Source organism: Chaetodon auriga, chromosome 22 (genome assembly GCF_051107435.1).
Source record: "Chaetodon auriga isolate fChaAug3 chromosome 22, fChaAug3.hap1, whole genome shotgun sequence".
In the NCBI taxonomy this organism is placed as follows: Eukaryota; Metazoa; Chordata; class Actinopteri; order Chaetodontiformes; family Chaetodontidae; genus Chaetodon; species Chaetodon auriga.
This window is the reverse complement of record NC_135095.1, coordinates 5,293,456-5,313,253: the sequence shown is the minus strand read 5'-3', so window position 1 is coordinate 5,313,253 and position 19,798 is coordinate 5,293,456. Positions and strand designations below refer to the sequence as shown.

General features: G+C 41.4%; 2 protein-coding genes across 2 annotated transcripts in view; both read right to left on the bottom strand.

Moving 5' to 3' along the window:
• Positions 1-12,357, bottom strand: part of LOC143314994 (anoctamin-4-like) — a 48,104-nt gene extending 35,747 nt beyond the window's left edge. The window contains exons 1-2 of the mRNA XM_076722385.1: positions 12,132-12,357; positions 3,463-3,537 (exon numbers count right to left, since the gene is read on the bottom strand). Of these exons, the coding sequence (XP_076578500.1) occupies positions 3,463-3,537; positions 12,132-12,357 (301 nt within the window). The remainder of the gene's footprint in view (positions 1-3,462; positions 3,538-12,131) is intronic.
• Positions 12,358-17,173: 4,816 nt separating this feature from the next.
• LOC143315118 (angiopoietin-related protein 5-like) lies at positions 17,174-19,761 on the bottom strand. Its single transcript, XM_076722600.1, has 7 exons — positions 19,546-19,761; positions 19,218-19,289; positions 19,056-19,086; positions 18,853-18,944; positions 18,469-18,586; positions 18,110-18,295; positions 17,174-17,590 (listed from the first exon to the last, which is right to left on the bottom strand). Exons 1-7 carry the CDS (start codon positions 19,549-19,551, stop codon positions 17,295-17,297), a joined length of 801 nt encoding a protein of 266 aa, XP_076578715.1. The 5' UTR covers positions 19,552-19,761; the 3' UTR covers positions 17,174-17,294.
• Positions 19,762-19,798: the final 37 nt, after the last annotated feature.

Below are 19,798 nucleotides of genomic sequence, written 5' to 3'. Positions count from 1 at the left end.
TAACTTTCACTTAACTTCAAACAAGTGACAAATGGGGACAACAATTTTTGAAATCGATCCAGTATTGAGCTGCAGCCGGCAGCCGTGAAAGAGGCCACAATCTAATCCCTCCAAGCAATTGTGCACTGTCAACAGTCTAAGTGCCTGACAACCTTATGAAAGGGCTCCCTATAGAGATACACCATTTTGCTATGGTATGCTTCCAGTAAAGTAATTTGTATGATGTGTCATTTGAATGCGTTTGCAGACAGCTGTGTTTATACCTGTTCCAAACGGCTCTACTTAAATGAGAGCGGTGCGAGACATGATGAATGGCTCAAATGGGGATAAAGGCGCCCATCTTTCGACAGTACAGCATTTTACTACTTTGTTCATATGACAAGTGAAAGAAGTAGTTGTGTGAAGAATGCAAAAAATAGCAGTCATACTGTCTCACCCTCAGCCAATCATTTCATGAAGTGGGCATGATTGGTGGATTGTTTCCAAAGGTTCCAAATTGGTGTGACACAGTCCTCAATTCTAATGGTGAAGAGGAGGGTTTCAGATACAATCCGACAAGCACTGACCTCTGAGGAAAAGCAAGAGCAGTCAATCCTCTGCAACATGGACTCATTGTTAATGCCAATTACTCCCCCGTCTGACTTGGACAAGAATATTCTTCACAAAAAGTACTTAGAGTCCTGTTTTAAAAGAGCTCTAAAGCACACCCTATGGTTCATATATTTTCAAAAGACAGACACTTTAGGTGGTCATAAAACTGACAATGAATTTGAGCATGTTCATAGCTTTTCAAAACGCATCATCTCAGATGCCAAAACATCAAATATATTAGACAAACATATGACATCAATGGAGGTCTGAGTTTGTGAATGCGTATAGCAGCGATCAGTCATTGCTGTAGACGTTGCAGCACGGAGCATTTGATCGTTTCTTACGTCACCCTTCACTGAATCCCTGCCTCAGTGTGAAGATTAGCTCTGTCTATCAGCTGCACTCATGCAGTAAATTCCTACCACAATGAAGGAGGGTGGAATAAATGGAAGATTATCATCGATTAGGACTTTTAAGAACCTACAGTGATGCTGACTAGTATTTTCCTCCCAAACAAAGGCCAGGGCTTTTAAATCACAGGCAGCACACTAAGTCTTTTTTATGTCAGAGTGCGGGGCAAGACTATAGATCTTTTTCTTTGTAAAACCAAGAGGGTGAGTCTCAACGGTCCAAAGCTCTCCCTCAGCACTTCCTTAGATTTTTTTTTTTTAATTTAGCACAGAGAGAAGAGAGGAACACCTGCATGCAGCAGCAGCATAGCCTGAGCTGAACCCAAAGTCTTAACTGTCACTGCATCCAGCTCACAGCCTCTCCCGCTAACCAGGCTGTAATATTCATCGAAAAAATGTCAAAAAAGCAAGGTCTGAATATTGCAAATGGCAGGAGGTTGCAGTTTTGTGATGGACAGGAAAATTAATTCAGACAGCTTTGTCAACAGCACACTATTTCCTGTCAACAACCCCTAACATGCAAACAGCGTTCGATGTCAGGGGAAATCTTTTCAGTCCCCCTACACTCAAAAATGTATTTTTCTTCTTGTTCTGACAGTTAAATGTTTGAGCTTCACTGTGCAGAATGATGCATGAGCAGAGTTTGACACCAGAACTCTATTTTCATATTCATCTACTGAAAGTGCAAAGTTTCTCTGTGCTCAGTGAAAATCTCATTTCAGGAAGCGAGCCTATGAGCATGATTTGTGACATCGCAAACAGTTTGGAAGCCAGCCCCGAAGCCTCCAGTGCACAAACACTGAGAACTGACTTTACAGACAAGCCGGATTAATCTTGCGTCCAGCAGCTCAACTTTGGAAATGAAAAATAATCACATATTCATACAACCCCAAAGAGAATATGATGATTTGCAAAACCCTGAAACCCCATATTTTACTGAAAATAGCACAATGACAATAATGTTGAAACTGACAAATTTCATTGTTTGTGAAAATTAGATCCTGATTTAGAATTTGACGCCAGCAACACGATTCAAAAAGCTGGGACAGGGACAACAAAAGGCTGGAAAAGCTGTGAAACGCTAAAAGAAAACAGCTGGTGGAAGATCGCACAGTCGATTAGGTTAACCGGCAACAGGTGAGGAACATGACTGGGTATAAAAAGAGCCTCCCAGAGAGGCTGAGTGTGCTTAAATTTGGGGTTTCTGCAAATCATCATCATGTTCCAACAGCTTTGGAAACAGGGTTGTAGATTAAGGAATTTTTAATGAGGAAGAAGGGATAGATGGTAGAGGGGCAACAAGATAAGTGAACTTTTTTGTGGAAAAATCATATCAGACATCATATCAGTATTTTATATACATCTTAAATTTAACACGTCTGAAGGGAATCTTTGATTTTCTCACCACTAAGCAAATCCAGCATCTAAAGAGCCAGAAACTGAAGCAGCTGAATGTGATTCAGCCATCAATACTTTCATGTAGACCTGTGCTTGTCAAAAGGTGTTCCATGAAAAAGGACTATTAGGAGGGTTTCACTTTTAGGTACCATTTGTTTCTTTTTTTTTGCAACATAAAGCAAATAAATGTCTTACAGTATACTGCATATCACAGTACCTCTAGTAATACAATTCCACTATATGTATGTGTTTTGTGCCATGAGTTGCCCCTAACACATACACTATGATCAGTGTATTAGCATATACCACTACACATTTTTCTGAGTTAAGAGTATTCCACCACTTGGCACTGCACTCCAGTAAGACTGTCACACACACAATGGACATTAAAAAACAAAAAAAAAAACAATCAAAACTGATCCAGAACCAGAGATACTGCCTTTGTGTCCCAACACATCCCCCTTCTTTGTCAACACCTGACATCTACATTGCCCACAATGTCCACTGATTCATTAAAATCTTGCTTGTCATAAATGAATCTGACTTTCCTGTTGAAATTCTAGCACCAGTGTCATTTTGACATTGAAAAATTGCAATGGTGTCGCAAGTCGCTGCAAATAAACACAGCAGTATACTTTACATATTTAGTCAATGATCCTTAAATCATCTCACCAGCACTATAAACGGTCTGAACTGGACTTTCTTGATTGATCGAGCTGATCATGGTGTGTTAGTCTCTTCTTCTGTGTGCTGACAGGCACACAAAGAACAATGACCTTATACAAACCTTGTTAAATTGATATTGCCTAAAAAGCTGTTTCTGCTGAATGCATGCGTATTCTGCTTTCACACAAACAGATGGAGCAGGGAAATCACGATGTTTAACTCATACTGAGCTGCAATGGTAAGATATTTATTTGTAACAATTATTGAACATAAACACATGTTCAAAAGAAAATGAAAACTCAATACAATACAATACACATCTTTACGTCTTAAGACAACAGCAAAATATGCAAAGCATTTCTCTTCCATAAAGAAGTCTTGAACGAAATGCACTTACCAATGGTGATCTGACTGACGCAGCTGTAGAAGGTTCCTGAAGAGACATTGTAGCTGCTACTGCTGGGCTCACGGTCTATGACAGATGGAGAGATCACACATAAAACACAGTGTGGTATCAGGTAGACTATTCTGTCCAAAGAGACTTACAGTGCAGCAAAGACATGGACTTTTAGCACAGGCTAACAGGAATAGTTTAACTTACTGTTACCAGCTATTGCTTTTCTAACGGATGTGTAAGGCAAAAAAGTTTCTATGTAGTCATGCAGCTTATAGTTCTAAAGGTGTCCACTAAGCTGCTAAGCCGAGTGCTGTTCCTGGGGGCTTGAGAAAAGCAATGTTACTGCCCTGCTCCACACACCGAGCTACAAAAGGGGAAAAATTCCTCGACCTTGGCAGACTTAAGGGAGTAAAATCCATGAGTCGGGCAGCTTTAGTGCCTTAGTCTACCAATTTACAGTATATGGAGAGGGAATGAAATCATCCACTGTGAAGAAAATTCACAACACTGGCAGTATGAATGAGCCATTCACCCTGAAAGAGTTACAGGAAGAAAACCCCCCCTCTAACAATGATTGTGTTCAGGGAATGATGCCTCAAACCCAGCAAGAGAATGTTTGTTGATCTGGGTGCATCCTTGTCTGCACATCTGAAGTGCAGCCTTTACAACCCATAATCCTGTAATGGGTTATAATCTAACAGTTTAGCTGCACATCACATGTAGTTTTTGCAACAGCCAAAATTACATGTGTGCAAAATTTACAGAATATGGTCAAGTTTATCTTACAGATCTTAACAAAAGCTAGAGCTGAATCATTTGATGAGAAACACTGCTTATTATCACTGGGATTCCACGGTAAAATAATAAAATAAGGCCTCATTTGGAGGTGAAACTTATCATGAGAGACAGACCCTAAATCACTAATCTGTCTCAGCAGAGGAAAAGACTGTCTATGACACTGCAGTCACTGTTTGAAGGTACCACCTAACATCTGAGCAACAGATTAAGGACTGAAGGCAACATTTAACAACACATTACATTTTTTTTTTTAAAGTTCTTCAGCAACATTTTTTTAAAGTAGCATCCAGGAGTGAAATGGAACTCAGCCAAAGTTCAGTCAGGAAGACTTTCTCCTTGCACGTACACTCTAAGTCACCCTGCCCAGTTTCTCTCAGTTCAACAAACTCGTCTATGTCCTCATCGAACATCACAACATGACACAATCACGTCTGGCCAATCATCTGTAAGCTGTCAAACTTTAAATACCTCCTCTCCCTGCTGTTATTCAGCCTCTCGTCAGCACCGTGATGTGCATGTGACCCACCTACACTCCATCACCACCTCGACGGTGGATGCCCGGCCATCTCCAACCAAACGCTCCAATCAGAAGTTTCTCTCTCATGAAGTCATTCTAACCTCCAGCTCCACTCTCTTCACCACTGCCAGTATTTAGACTGTGGTGGAAGTTCCCTATATATTGGAAGCACCTAATCCATAGGACCGCATCGTATAGTGATGTGCTTCTTGCTGGGGTCTAAGCACCAAAGTCTAATTCCCATGTTGACATTAAATTTAATCTTTCCTCAAAATTTGTCATTCTTTCTGTTCCTCCTATAGGTCTCTCCCAATAAAAACAATCTTTCATTACTATAGCAGCACCACAGGTTGACAGACACACTGTTGACATATATATGTACATATACATATATATACATACATACATATATATAGATAGATAGATAGATAGATAGATAGATAGATAGATATAACACAACACGCGAACACACACACACACACACACACACACACACACACACACACACACACACACACACACTCACATGCATTCCCATGTGTGTTGTGTGTGCGTGTACATTTACCATATATGGACATATAGAATGCTTTGTGGCTTTGATGTCACATTCTGTTCTACAGTCATATTACTACCTCTGCAGACAGACTGAGCAGATTTACTCTATTGACCTTCAACCAGTGAACAGCTAATTTCTAAGTGCTTCCAAAGGAACTGATACTGATTTTGTTTTTGCATGTCTTTGTTTTTCATCAGATAAAATGGAAGAGTTGAATAGCAGCGATATGGAGTTGCCTCTGTTCACATCAGAGGCTTTCCAGGAGGAGGCCAGGCATCTTTATTTTCTAACAACTCAGTAAGTGAAGTAGAATTTATCAGACAAAACCTGCTGCAGCAGTAATGAATATATATATATATATATACACACACACACACACACACACACACACACACACATATGCATATATGCATGTATAAATTGTTAAATGTTTGTTTTGCTCACTCATTTCTAATCTTTTCTTCCAGGCAATGGATGTCACTGGAACACGGCAGGTTTGATAATGAGACAGCCGACGTGCTGGCCAACATGTGTCATGGCATTATAAACCAGGCCTGCAGCATTGTCTTGAGTCATGTTGAACCGCAGGTTCACAGCTGGATGTGTTCCATGGAGGGTGAAACACTACAGATGGAGCAGCACCATTGTAGAGTGACACCTGAGGATTTTCAAGCCAGCATGGGAAATTCACTTCACAGCCTACTTCAAGAAATAATGGAAGCCCCTCATGAGGCATCTGACATCTATGAAGGACTGCTCGAGCTGGTTGCAGAAGAGGTATCCAAGAAAGTGAACTACAAACTGGCTATTATCACGTGGCAGTCCACTTTTATTCCTGAATTGCTGAAATCTGTTGAGATTGAAACATCGTATCATCGAACTAAGCAGATGGTTCACCTGCTCTGCGAGATATTACGTGGGTGCCTGAAAAAGCATGAGTCCTCTGAAGAAGTGTATTCGGTCAGTACTTCGTCCCAGGAAACCGATGCATCCTATGTGTCCGAGGACGAGGACTGCAGAACAGCGAGTATCCAAAGCTCTCAGAGTTCAGACCTCCCCAGTATCAAAGAGGAGGTCTTGCAGAGACAGGGGACCTTTCTTGCTGAGTTCCTTAGTCAGCTGTTGGACCGCATTATTGAGTTCACCAACATGTCGGTGCTGGACTTGGACTTTGAAGGAATGTTGAAAAGTCTGAGGAGGACTATGGGAGAAGTAGACTGCACTTTCCCACAGACCTGTGGAACCCTCCACCACACCATCTTTAAGAATATTCGTAAGGAGTTTGGATCCAAACAGCTGCTGAAGACTGCCGTCAAGTCTGACCATTTAGTGTTCGTGGAGGCAGTTGCCAGGGAATTAAAAACACAGCTGCAGGACACTACATGCAAAAGCCCCAGCTTTCTTACAAAAGTGAGGGGGCTTTTCGGAAGAAAGAGCGAAAAAGTTACCCCAGCCTGTGAGGTTGACACATCAGCATCCCACAGTGAAGTCGTCGAGCTGGAGAACGGATCACCACCCGTGCCTCAGGAGAAACAGAAGCGACCTGCCATCATCAGGATGTTCTCTGCCGTGGCCCGGACTGTGAGGAGGCCCTTCCGCTCCTGCCTCAGCGTTTGATCACAGTATCTCCTTTCATTTCACATTCACTCTTTCTCTTATTCTTTCTTTCTTGCTTTGCATTCACCTTGAAAAACAATCACTGTTTTTCTCTTAATAATGAAATAATGAGTTCTTTTTCAAGATGAATGCCCCCTTAAAAAAATGTGTAGTTTTGATTGAATCTTTGCCTTTTCTGTGTGGAGTTTGCACATTCTCCACGTGCTGGTTTTCTCCAGGTGCTCTGGTTTCCTCCAGCATTGCAAATGCAGAATTTTCCACAAATCTGAATGTAATCTGCATTAAAAAAAAAAATAAAATTTCCCCATCTCTGCAATGGCCAAGAGGGACATATGCACTGTAACTTAAGACAATGCATGCAAATAATCAAAACGCATGCAAATTAATTAATTATCTTCATCAATTTGGCAAAAAAATGTGCTTGAAAAACACAAAAAATAATCAGAACAGATATAAAAGCTGTCGACTATGAAATCTGCTTACCCATCAGTGCATCAGTAACAATTATACAAAATTAAAATTAAATGAAAAATAAATAAAACACTAAAGTTGCAGAGATTTAAGGTTGTTTTTTAAGGTTTGATGTTTTATGCATCCTTTTGGACAATTATATTTGATTTGCTTTTATATTGATGTTGTAATTGAAATTGCACGTGAGAGACAATATTAAATAAAAAAAACAGTGTCTTCTAAAATTTGCTAGCTTAGTCGTGTTATTTTCATGAAAGAGAAAGTCACAGCCTGAAGGAAACATGTAAGTTATTGTACAAACTGAGCCAAGAGACTCCGACAGAGTCAGTATGGAACTCATAATGTAAATCCACGGAACCACCGAGCATCTGATGGTACTTTATTAAAACAACAAGGACCTCTGGCACCTCAGAAAGGTATGCCTCAATAATACAGCTGTGTCTGAAGTTGTGTTTGTTCAGCCAGAGCTGCTGTTTACTCTGCTCTCACCCCGCATGTGTCTTTGGATGTTCCTGTTCAGGTGCTGTATTTCCTTCAGCTGATCCAATCCTCTCCAAACCTGCCATGACTTGGCGCAATTTGCTGGAAATCCTGAGTTGATGCGACTGTGTGAGGAAACAATAACTGAGGGTGGAGACCGAAGAACAATGGACACTGCTGTGTTCATGTTCTATGATGTGTTGAAAGTCAAAGAAAGAATGCAAGCTCTTTCCTTTGTCTAGTCAGTCATGGTAGCCAGCTTTGGTTTATTCCAATATATGACAGAGGATTTCACCAGAAAGTTATCAGACGCAAAGTGTACAGTTAACTGAGAGAAGCAGAGGATTAGAAAGGCCTCTCTTCATTTGAAAATATTGCAGCACCTAACTTGCAAAACAGGTGACAAAGACAGTAAATAAGCAGTGTCAAGGCTTTTCGGCATCTTCATCTGCTGCTGGGTTTCTGGCCTGAGGTCCTCACCTCCATGTTCAGGTCAAAGGTCATTCGTGTACAAACATTTACAGGCCTGGAATAAAGTCATTATTAGGACAAGGCCACTTTGGCTTTTGACAAATACTTATTTATTGGGCCATTGTGGTCAGTGAATGATAATTAGATAATATGAAGACAAAATATTATACAAGAAGAGTCAGGAGTCAGCGTACTGACAGTAAACTGTAGAGTTTATTAAACAGGAACTTCAATGTTTCACTTTTCCGAAAAATGCTGTCAGAATGATTCTTTAAAATGTGAACTCATTATATTGTTAGTGCTAGACTTTAATCATAACAAAGTCTATACATGGGCTAACAAGTCTGAGTCTGACAGTATATTCATTTCTCTTACTTGCTGCCATTGTCTCCTCATCTGCTCACCTGTGCCATCGGTACTTAACCACGCCCAACTGCCTGCTCACCTGATCACACACCTGAGGCTCACAGCAATCAGTGCAGTGTTTAAGCTGCTCTGCCACACTCACTCTTTGCCAGACTGCCATTGTTTCCATGCAAGACTCTCCTCCAATTTCATATACACTGATCTCCCATTGCCATGCCTGCCTGTTTCCGACTACGCTTGTTCTCCTGTTTATGACATGACCACAACAACATGACCTCCCTGTATTCCACTTCATTCCACTGTGATAGACATCCAATGATGACTGCGTCATTGGATGAATGTTGTTCCCCTGCAGGCGCTTCCTCCTGTAGCTGTCTTGCCTCTCCTTATCTCTGTTTTCAGCTCCCTCTGCACCCTCCTCAGCTCATTTTTGTGCCCTGATCTAAAGACCCTTTGCCTTTCATTCAATAAGGCTTTCAGTTCTAGAGACACCCAGGGTTTGTTGTTTGGGAAACACCGTACCTTCTTTGTAGGCACACTGTTTTCCACACAGAAGTTGATGTAGTCTGTAATGCAGGTTGTCAAACTGTCAATGTCCTCCCTGTGTGGACTGTACAACACTTCCCAGTCAGTAGTGCCAAAGCAGTCCCCCAGTGCCATACTGGACTCTTCTGACCATCTTCTCACATATCTTATGGTTGGTGGTTGTTTATTCACCAAAAGTATGTATGCAGGGAGCAGATGAACCAGGTTGTGATCAGAACAGCCCAGCACGGGCAGGGTGAACTGTAAGCATCCTTAGTGTTTGCATACAGTTAGTCCAGTGTTCTGTTGTCTCTGGTGTGGCATTTAACATACTGGGTGAAGGTGGGGAGAGTGGAGGACAGGGAAGCAGCACTGAAGTCTCCAGAGATGGTTGCAATATCTGCAGCTGTGAAACCACAGCGTGTAGGAGCTTGCATGCTGGTACTGCATCAGCCAACGGGGGGACACTGTACACCGATATTGCGATGACATGCGGGAACTCTCTCAGGAGATAATATGGCCCAATGCTAACAGCTAGGAGCTCAGTGTCTCTAATGCAACGCTGCTCTTTTATGCTGATATGCCCTGGGTTACACCATCTGTTGTTCGCAAACATCATTATGTCCCCACCTTTCCTCTTCCCGCTCTCAGTCGCTCTCCTGTCCGCTCTCAGAAGTTGAAAATTGTCAAGTGTAACATTCGAGTCCCGCAAAAGCTCATTCACACAAGTCTCTGTGAAGCACATGATACTACACTCCAGGTATTCTCTCTGCAGTCTGGTTACTGCTGTTAGCTCTTCCATCATATTAGAGAGAGATCTCATGTTCCCCATAATAAGAGATGGTATGGATGGTTGGTACCATCTTCTCACAGCACTTCGCCCCAGCTCTGGATCCCCTTCTTCTCCTTATATCCTCTGGTCTTTCCAGTGGGAGTACATAGTATTGCACAGTGCTATCAGGTGTTCCCTTGTGTAAACAATGGATCCATGACTGAATGGATCAGCCAGTGTTGTTTTAAGTAATCCAAGAAAGAGTAAAAAGCAAATCCCTAGTCTCACCAGTTGTACATGCATACGTACACACAATTGACCACGACTAGCGATGGAAGAATCACTTGAAAGACAAAAAAACAAATGGCTGGAGCTGCTGTAACTAGCTGCCACTCATGGGACAGCATCTTGAGATGCACCGCATGCGCCCGTATTTTACTCAGAAAACTTCTTGAAACAGTTCACCTCTCATTCCTCACATTATCACTTATTGCTATTGCAACATTGATTTTGGCTTTGGTGCCCTCCATTTTGGCTGTCATGCCTCAATACATTTGTGTATGTCAAAGACCAAAGTGGTCTTGCCCTATAAATGAGCTTTAGTCGACAACCTCTCCAAAGCATCCTTAATGTATGTTAAGTTTGGCCATTTTCACTTTACTCAACTTTCCATCTACTCCAGATTAAACTCTTGATAAATATAACTTGTAATGTGAACAAGGTAGAGTTAAATTCAGATTCATACCTAAGTCAACATAATGCCCCTCACCTGTCATTACATGTAACCTGGAGTATTTCACAAACCTCAATACTGATGTTCACATACTTAACAATGACTGTTTGCAGAATGCAGGCTGCTTTCCTTTCAGCACATTCAATACTCATGTGTGCAATCGACACATGACACAGCAGTGGCATCTTTCATTAATTACTGAAATATTCTTACGTGGAATGAGGAGCTAATAGAAATGGCCATTCCATGATTCCTACTTTTTTGTTTGTTTGTTTGTTTACATTGACAGAATTCCGTCACAGTATCATGAAAATAAAATGGATACCTCACTCAAAACATGACTCTACCGCTTTTCATTATATTAACAAGGTAAGGCAACACATCTTCAGAAAGAAAAGGTCATCAAAAATGGAATGGCTCCAAATAGGAGGTATAGGCCTACATGTGTTCTGGGAGGAGTAACCTGCCCGATCATGTAGGTTAATTTGTAAATGTAACATGATTTAGGGCTGACAGACAGGCAAAATTCTCTGCTTCTGAAACACGACTGGTGGGGATTGGACACACATGGATGTCATGGGTACGCGCTCAGTGGAAATCCCAGGTTACCTCTAATTTCCATGGGGCGCATAAAATCCATGTTCCGTCTGCAAACCGTATGATAGAGCTGATCGCTGCCATTCTAGTCAATTCCAGAGGGCCTGTAGTGTCCCTGTTTCAGAAGCGTCCCAGAAGCTTATCTACGCTCTGCTCCGCAGATGTGCTGAGTCAACTTTTGACGGACAATGTGTCAATGTGAACAGAGCAGATCAAGCCGGAGAGGAAGTCAGACACAGGAAGGGTGTAGAGAAATCAGTATATTTTCAAAATAAAATACCCTGTGCCAACTCCCAATCTTACACCAGCAGGCAACACAATTAAAAGAGAGAAAAAAGAAAACATTGAACTATGACGCCTACAAAAATCAAGGGAAATTGACCAAATAAACACCATCTGAGCAGGTCAACAAAGCTCAGCAGGCAAAACGCTTTGAACTGCGACCAGTGGAGAAAGAAAGAACTTTTTGTCATAAACTCATAGACTATTTTATTCATCTGGTGTAATTCATAATTTACAACATTAATTGTTTACATTTCTTTACATTTAAGTGTTCGTCTTGAGTTCTCCCAAGCCGTTCCTTGGGGCACTACACTCTCATTTCAGCCCACACTCACGAGTGAAATTAGGGTAACTGGTAACATTAACTAAGAATGCCATAATATGAGTCACACTGGTGATAAAAAATCATATGAAAGTTAATGTTACTGTGTGTATTCCCCTGACCGCTTTTTCTAGTCCTATATACTGCGTAGGATGCCTTTACCTGCGGATCCGGAGGAGAGGCGAGTCGCGATTGCGCGGCGAGGACTACGCGGACTTCCCGGACAAACCCGCGCCACCTCGTCTTGACATTGCAAACAGATGACCTGGTTCTCCTGGTTTTCTCCGGCCTGTCTGCAGCCCATGTGCTCGCCGCCAGCCTGGATCTTCACACCTTTGCTTATCTGACGGACCAGTCGCATGTCTGCCCCTGCCTCATGCTCCAGCATCCTCGTCACCGGCGGCGGTCACACCTATTACGCATGGCTTCTGCGTGTGAAGGCAACAACTTCTCCTGCACCTAAAGCATCCTCAACTCCACCCACTGCACTTGGTTTCAAGCCCTGTTTAAAGAAGCCTGCTCCTCGGACCAGCTCACCTCCGCTCCATCATGTCAGCCTCGCCGCTCGGCTCGTGTGCGGTTGATGTTGCAGTCTTTACGCACGACTGCAGGCGTGGCCGTTTCACGTGGTTGGTGAGGTCGGTGTCAAGGTCCTGTGGGAATATTCGTGGTACCGAGATAAAATAATGTTCCTGTTAAGTACCACAGGGACTCTTAAGTCCCAAAAGGATTATTACTGTCATACCAGTTTAATGAAAATGCCACAAAGTAGTTTTGAGTTGGTACAAGTTTGCCAGAAGACCTCAGAGAAAGATTAATTACACGCAGGAATGGAAGTAATAAAAAACATTTACTGTCACTACTGTAACAAAGCAGCAGCTGCAGCAGAGAAGAAGGTGCTGGTGTGTGCGCGCCTGCAGGAAGGCAGAGCTCCAGAGAAGGTGACTCTGGAAAACACACATGCTGTAAGCATAAACGTTCACTGGTCAACAGCCAATAGCAGTTCATAAACAATACCAAAAAATGCACAACAATGCAAAAACGTTAAGGGGGGCTTCACTGTGGCTTATGGATGACCATAGCCTGATTGTATAGGCTATCAGGCTACGTTAAAAAAAAGTTGCATGTACCTTGATGGTACCAAGTGACCCAAATCAAACACACACAGTGTTTTATGATCAACAGGCGCAAGCTGGGTCTGACTTTCTGACTGTTTGTACATAGTAACAGGAATATTTCTGTAATATAGCCCACAATTTAAAATGCACTTACTCAATGTAATTAGTTTTTAAGTATATTCTTTTTTTCTTACTGCATGTAAAGTGGCTCTTTAGAATTTTGGAAACAAATTACAATACAGATTTCATTAGTTCTGATCTCATAAATGTTTAAAAAAGATCAATCATCATTTTCAGCATCTTGCACCCGTGAAAAGTTATTCCCTGTTTGTTGGCATTTCTTTTGTTAGAACAATCAAAAGCACCACAAAAGTCTGGTATGTTGTATTATTTAAAAGGGTGACAGTCCTGAATCAAGATGGCAGCAGCAGACACGTAGGCCATCTCACAAGCCTGAATGCAGTATGGAATGTACATAATATCTGTGGCTGTCACAGATAGTTAAATCACTTCTTTTCGTATCTGTTTTAACTGCATTTATTGTTGATGTACACTCAGGAGTCTGCACAGGGTCTTTTATTTTGAATATTTTTGAAGATTGACATGCTGTCGGAATACATCTGCTCTGTGCAGATTGAGGTGTCATCTGTTAAAAATAGGCTTGCTGCACATGGTGATTCACTTATGGGATGCATCTAAAACCTAGACAGAACGCGTCTGCTGGAACTGCACACATTGTCTAGAATGGCAGGGCTCAGGTCCATCGGATGCATTGTTGAAGCAAAGTGGATAGAAGGCACCCACAAGAATTTAGGGGGAATTCATTAAATCATGAATGTAACAATTGAAAAGTGTAGGCTAATTAGTCCTGTAAGGAATATACTCATCTGATTTTCACACCCTGTTTTTTTTAAAAAAAACTGTGAATTAGCAGCATACCAAATGAGAACATGAACAAATCCAAAACTACCAGGCTTCACCCACCACAAGCTAACATTAGCGAACAGACAGAACAGCATTGCCTCAGCATTTCTCCTGAACCAACTTCAATGAATAAACACAGATTTCATAAATGAAATCTTTTGTGTACTGGATTTTATTGTTAGGCAATAGGTCGCAGTCACGCTTAGCTTGTTTCTTTAAATGTAAAACGTTCAGATAAGAGGAACGGATTCTGTGATCTCACTGAGAATCACCGATGTGTAATGCGTTGTTATACAATACTTGCTGTACAGAAATACTTTGCATCAAGGTGCATAAGAAAAAAAAATGCTGTGTATAGAAGAAGTGTAAAATCAGAGTTTATTGTGAATTTGTAAAGTCAGGCATCACAACAGTCCCTTACTAATTTCAGACAAATAAAATTGTTGCACCAACTGATTCCTTAGTGGGATGTCTACCAGGAAAGGCAGGGAAACATGGTAAAGTGCAAGTCAAATTAAAACAAGTAAAAGCTAAAGTACTGACTCCAAAAACAGTGTATAAGCTCTGGCTTCCAGCCTTGGCTCTGCATTACTGAGAGAGCATTTGCAGGAGGAAACACTTCATTTGAGGAAGTCCCTTTGGCTCAAGGGAAATAGCCCAGATCTGTCGAGTAATAACTCAGCTACTGCAGATATCCACAATGTTCCACATTTACAAGCAGGGTGTAGACCAGACTCAGCAGAAGAAAGTCCGCTCTGCTGCCTGCTACTCAACCAGCATGTCATCTTTAGTGTGTTCAGCTTTGAATAATTACATCTAACCCTGCCATCTCTTTGGTTTTTGGAGGGTTAGTGTGTGAGAGAGGTTTTAGCAAACACTCTAATCACCTGGGAACCAGTGCAGCACAAGGTGTTCTTTCCATTGCCAATGTCTGTACACATCGGTACACAGGCATTTATTTTGAAAAAATCAATAATTTCACCGTTGCTAAAGTACTTGTCACAATTCCTGATGCAGCTGGTCGCAGATTAAGAACAAAAAAAGTCATCAAAAAGTCATGATCAACGGTGTGACAATGGAACAAAGAAAGGAGCCAAAGCAGCAGCTGCAGCAGAGAAGAAGCTGTCGGTGTGTCTGCAGCTGCAGGAGGACAGGGCTCCAGAGAGGAGACACTCGCTCAGCTGACTCTCTGGAAACATGCACAGCAGGGGTGCACCCAGACCTGACTGAGCAGTTTATCAATTGCGTAAAAATACGCAACAATGCAAGAAAATGAAGGACGACATCATTATAGGGTATGGTCATGGTTAGTGTTATTGTACCTCAGCATACTATAATATTTAAAAATTAACAACTTTGTTAATCACTGATTTAATGCACCACCCGGTGAGCATGCCGAGTGAACTAAATCAAGCACACCCACGATGATGCATGAATAATCGGTGCATTCTGGATGTGAGTCTATGCATTACACAGTGTGTCAGAACAGTGCAGTCTCCGGCACGGTAGCTCACCGGGTAGAGCATGTGCCAGGTTTTAAGGCCGAGTCCTCACTGCAGTGGACTGAGTTCAGTTCCTGCATGTCATCCCCTTGCTCCTATCTGTCCCTCTTTGTTTGTCACTATGGAAATAAAGTAGAAATGAAAAAAAAAGTCTCTCCTTTGCTAAAATATGTGTGTTTGTGGCTCCAGTTTCCAGTACATTGTTTATACATGTGTGTGTCAGCCTCAGTGATGCTTTATTCTACTGTTGATCCTTTAAGAGTTGTCAGGCAGTTTCATTTATGTGGCATAATGTGGTGTCATTTTTGCTGAACTGCCTTTTCTGCTTTATTCTAGTAAGGCTACACTGAGGACAGCGCCCATAAAATTGGACATTAAAAACAATACAAAGATAGGATTTATTGCATGGTTTTAGTTTGCACTAGATTGTACAAGTCTATCTAATATCCAAAATTTTAGTATCTTGTGCTGGCTTCCACTAGACTTTATGATTCCAATAACTTGAAAATTAATGCTTCAAAGCTTATAAGCCTAAATTCACTCAGACCTAAAATTCAGCCCTCTGGCTACACTGTGTTTTACCATGTACATAAACAACATTCCTCTGCTGGCAACATATGAAAGCAAATAAAGATTTGTATAAAGATTTGAAAAGTATAAGCAACTGAATCTCTCTTTGTTTTACTTCATTTCCCCCAAAATAAGGAGCTAAGCAACTGCTTATGTCATGTTATGTTATGGTAGCGGTATTTAGCATTCTATTTGTATGTACCAGTGTATCATTATAATGCAGACTTCCCACTTGCTTTTGGAAAGTTAGGGGTTTAGAACAGGTTAAAATAAGGACCATTTTCATATTATTTTTAATTGCTTTTATTAGCAGATAGCAGGTATTCTTGCCATGGCATCATCATCATTTCTTACAGTTTTGCTGACCAGGTTTCTGCAGTCATACAGCTGGTGACGATGACATTGGATGACATGTTCCTTTACCACAATGACTGAATGTGGGCATCTTCTACTAATTATACCAAATTTCCTATTAATCAGCTGCTGAAAATAGTCCAGCAAATGCACAATGTACTCCTACAGGGCTAATGCCAAAAATATACAGTACTGGACTATTACTTTCAATGTGTGTGGCAAGCACAAGGTGGCACCACAGTTTAACAATTCACCTGTATGGAGACTCCACCATCAGTCATTGGTTCGACCACCTCAATACAACACTGCCAGGTAGGTGATCCTCAGGGATTTGTGGCAACAGTTTTGATTTTGTTCACACTGCAGCCTCATCTGTTCCCGCTGTAATACTTTTAGATCTCAAGGAGTTTTACCTGCACAGCCTGAAGCAAGTTGGGCCTTCATGGCCTTGAGGTATGCAAACATCTTGGCAATGAACCACTGCCATGGTGCTCTTCTCCGTTTTGGCAATATCCCAACCAGCGAGGTGTGTTACATTGACATTTGAACTAGATGGCCTAGTTGGAGGCACCAACACAGATGTGGTTATGTATATTATACTATATATATTCAAAATCTACATTATGAGCAAACTGGAATAATCATATGAAATTGAGATAATTTACATAAAAGTTTGTAATATTAGCTTTAATATGATATAATATGAATCTTTAAATGCAGAAAAACCCTCGAAGTGTGAAACTGTACAAACATACAAACAGCGTCTAAACCAAAGCAAAACACAGCGAACGCAAACAAACAAAACATATGGAATATGTAATATGTGTTCAAATGTGACACCTGTCAGTTAAGTCCTCTCACACAGACTTGATCATCATTCTAGTGGCCTTGACAGAGTAAGGAGCATGGGTTTTCCAGGTTTCCCAGTGGAGGCCTGAAGCCCAACCGATGTTGTCATCAGCAGGATGCCAGTCGCCATTCAGACTGGCAGAGCCGCAGCGGCTGTACCACCAACCGCCACCGTCTGACATGGTACATGAAGTTTCAAGGATGTCACCAAAGATGCACGGGCAGCCGTCATTGTCACGGTCAACCGTGCTGAAGCCGAAGCCGTTCTGGTCAATGCCTGGATAGGCACCGCGAATGGCATCACCTTTGGACAAAGTTGGAAACAAGTGATACCGTGATACAAGATTGGGATCATTCATTTTCAAAGATCCTCTTGTTTTACATCATAAAAACATTAAAAACACTGAAGCTGCTGGATTGCTTCATGCCACAAAACAGAAAGAGCATGCTGTTATTTCAGAGAAAACTTTGGAATTTGTGCTGACAGCAGATATTTTAAGAGGTGGATGGGAAAAATCACTGTGACTGAAGGAATAAAGATCTTCAAAAGGAAGCAATACATTTCATGGGAAATGTCTTAAGAGCTATTAGCACTGACAATATTTCTGTGGGCTGACAAAAGTAGCAGTCCACCTTTAAATGTTGGGTAAGTAGTTCACAGTTATTTTGATGACGATTTAAAACAAATCTGCACTTGAGCAGCTTTGATTTACATTGATTAGTACAAAAAATAGTGCAAAGAGAGCACAAGCAATGCAAAAAGCATAAGGGGAAAGGGAGACAGTGGAGAAGAGCTAAGAAGCAGCCATTAGAAGAGAATTACCTGCATTTCCTTCATATGTTCCGACATTCAGCTTGAAAGCTGCTTTCTCACTGCCCAGTCTAAAGTCTTGGTACTGGGCGTAAGCAGTGCCTCCTTCATGGTCCCACAGGTCAACTCTCATGGTCCACTTCTGGGTCTTGTTCTTGGTCAGAGAGTAAACCTTCTTCAGACCGAGCCAGTGGTCCTCTGTGGGAATCAGTAAAGGATTTACAATTTTCTGGCCAATTAACAGAAATAAATAAATAAATCCCTTCAGCATGTAGCTGTTTGTTGAGGTTTCACACACTGAACACAACCAACTTGACATTCTCTTTCATAAAAACAAGCCACAACCTGCACAACTGTGAACAAGTACTTACGTGTCAGGTCTCCGAAACCATTTTTATATGCTGCCCAGTTCCTGTCGAAGGAAAGTTCTCCCCCAGTGCGTCTCTGAAACACCATCCAGCCTCCATCTGGTCGCATCTCACAGTAGACCTGAGCAGGTAGTCCAGTAAATATATGTTAAGAAGGCCAGCTGCAAGGCTTTTCACACACAACCTTAAGACTAAGGCATGTCTTCACGTCTTTGGAATTACATTCTAAATAAACAAGTGACATGCATGCTCAATCTTTTTTGTTCAAACATAACAGAAAAGTACTGCACTTTAAGTTTAAGTAGCATAAGCTTGGGGTGGGTAACCGAGTGAACATTCAGTCAAAGCAAGACTCAGCTTGTACAGGTTTAAGGTCTGTTATGGTACCATCAATGGGGTCTTGACTCCAGGAGGATGGATTATATAGACCCCACTGGATGCTTGTGGTGAGAGAGCCTTGATCTGTGTGCAGTCTGTGCCTGCGGTTTGCATGCAAGAGAAAAACAAGAGGATGACTGACATATAGTGCCAAAGTTTGTACATTACATGAAACTGTAAGAATATCATAAGCATAATAGAATTCATCGTACCTTGAGAGTAAGTTACTGCTGTCTGTTGTTCCTAGCAATACCACAGACAAAGTTTTAAAATGAGACTCGATATAGCGTACATGAAATCAAATATACAGACATTACACATTGTTCTTGTATGGGACATATTAAAGAAAAGGTTTATATAGTTTTCATTGTTACCATCTGTTCTGCGCCACTCAGAAGGAATGCCAAGGTGAGTCCCAAATACCCAACCAGATTCTTCATTTTGACCTGATGTTCAGAGTTTACAAGTGATCTGTTAGTTTTAATAGGTAAAATAAATGCATCTGAAAACCTTTTCTAAAGAAATGGAATCTTTTAATCCACACTAAACAGTGTTCACTCCAATGAGTGTTAACTGCAGATTACAGCTCTACTTGCAAGGTAACAGGTTTACAAATGAAAGATCTCAAGCCACGTTCACTTTCACAAGACTAAAGGCTAAAATACTTCCATTAAAAGCCAATAATGTATTTTTCCCACTTACCTGCATGTTGGATGAACCTTGTATTAGCTTAGATTCCACAGCAGACACCACACCGTTCCCCACTGACTGAACTAACACACTGCCTTCATGTTAACTTTATATACTGTCACTGCTGTCCGAACAACACACCCAGTCATCTGACTTCCTGTATTGTTGCTTGTTTTACAAGTCACACAACGTTCACAACTACACCATTTTAACACTGCTATGTGTAAATATGCCATCAGTGTTTATAGGCTCGATTCTCTGACAT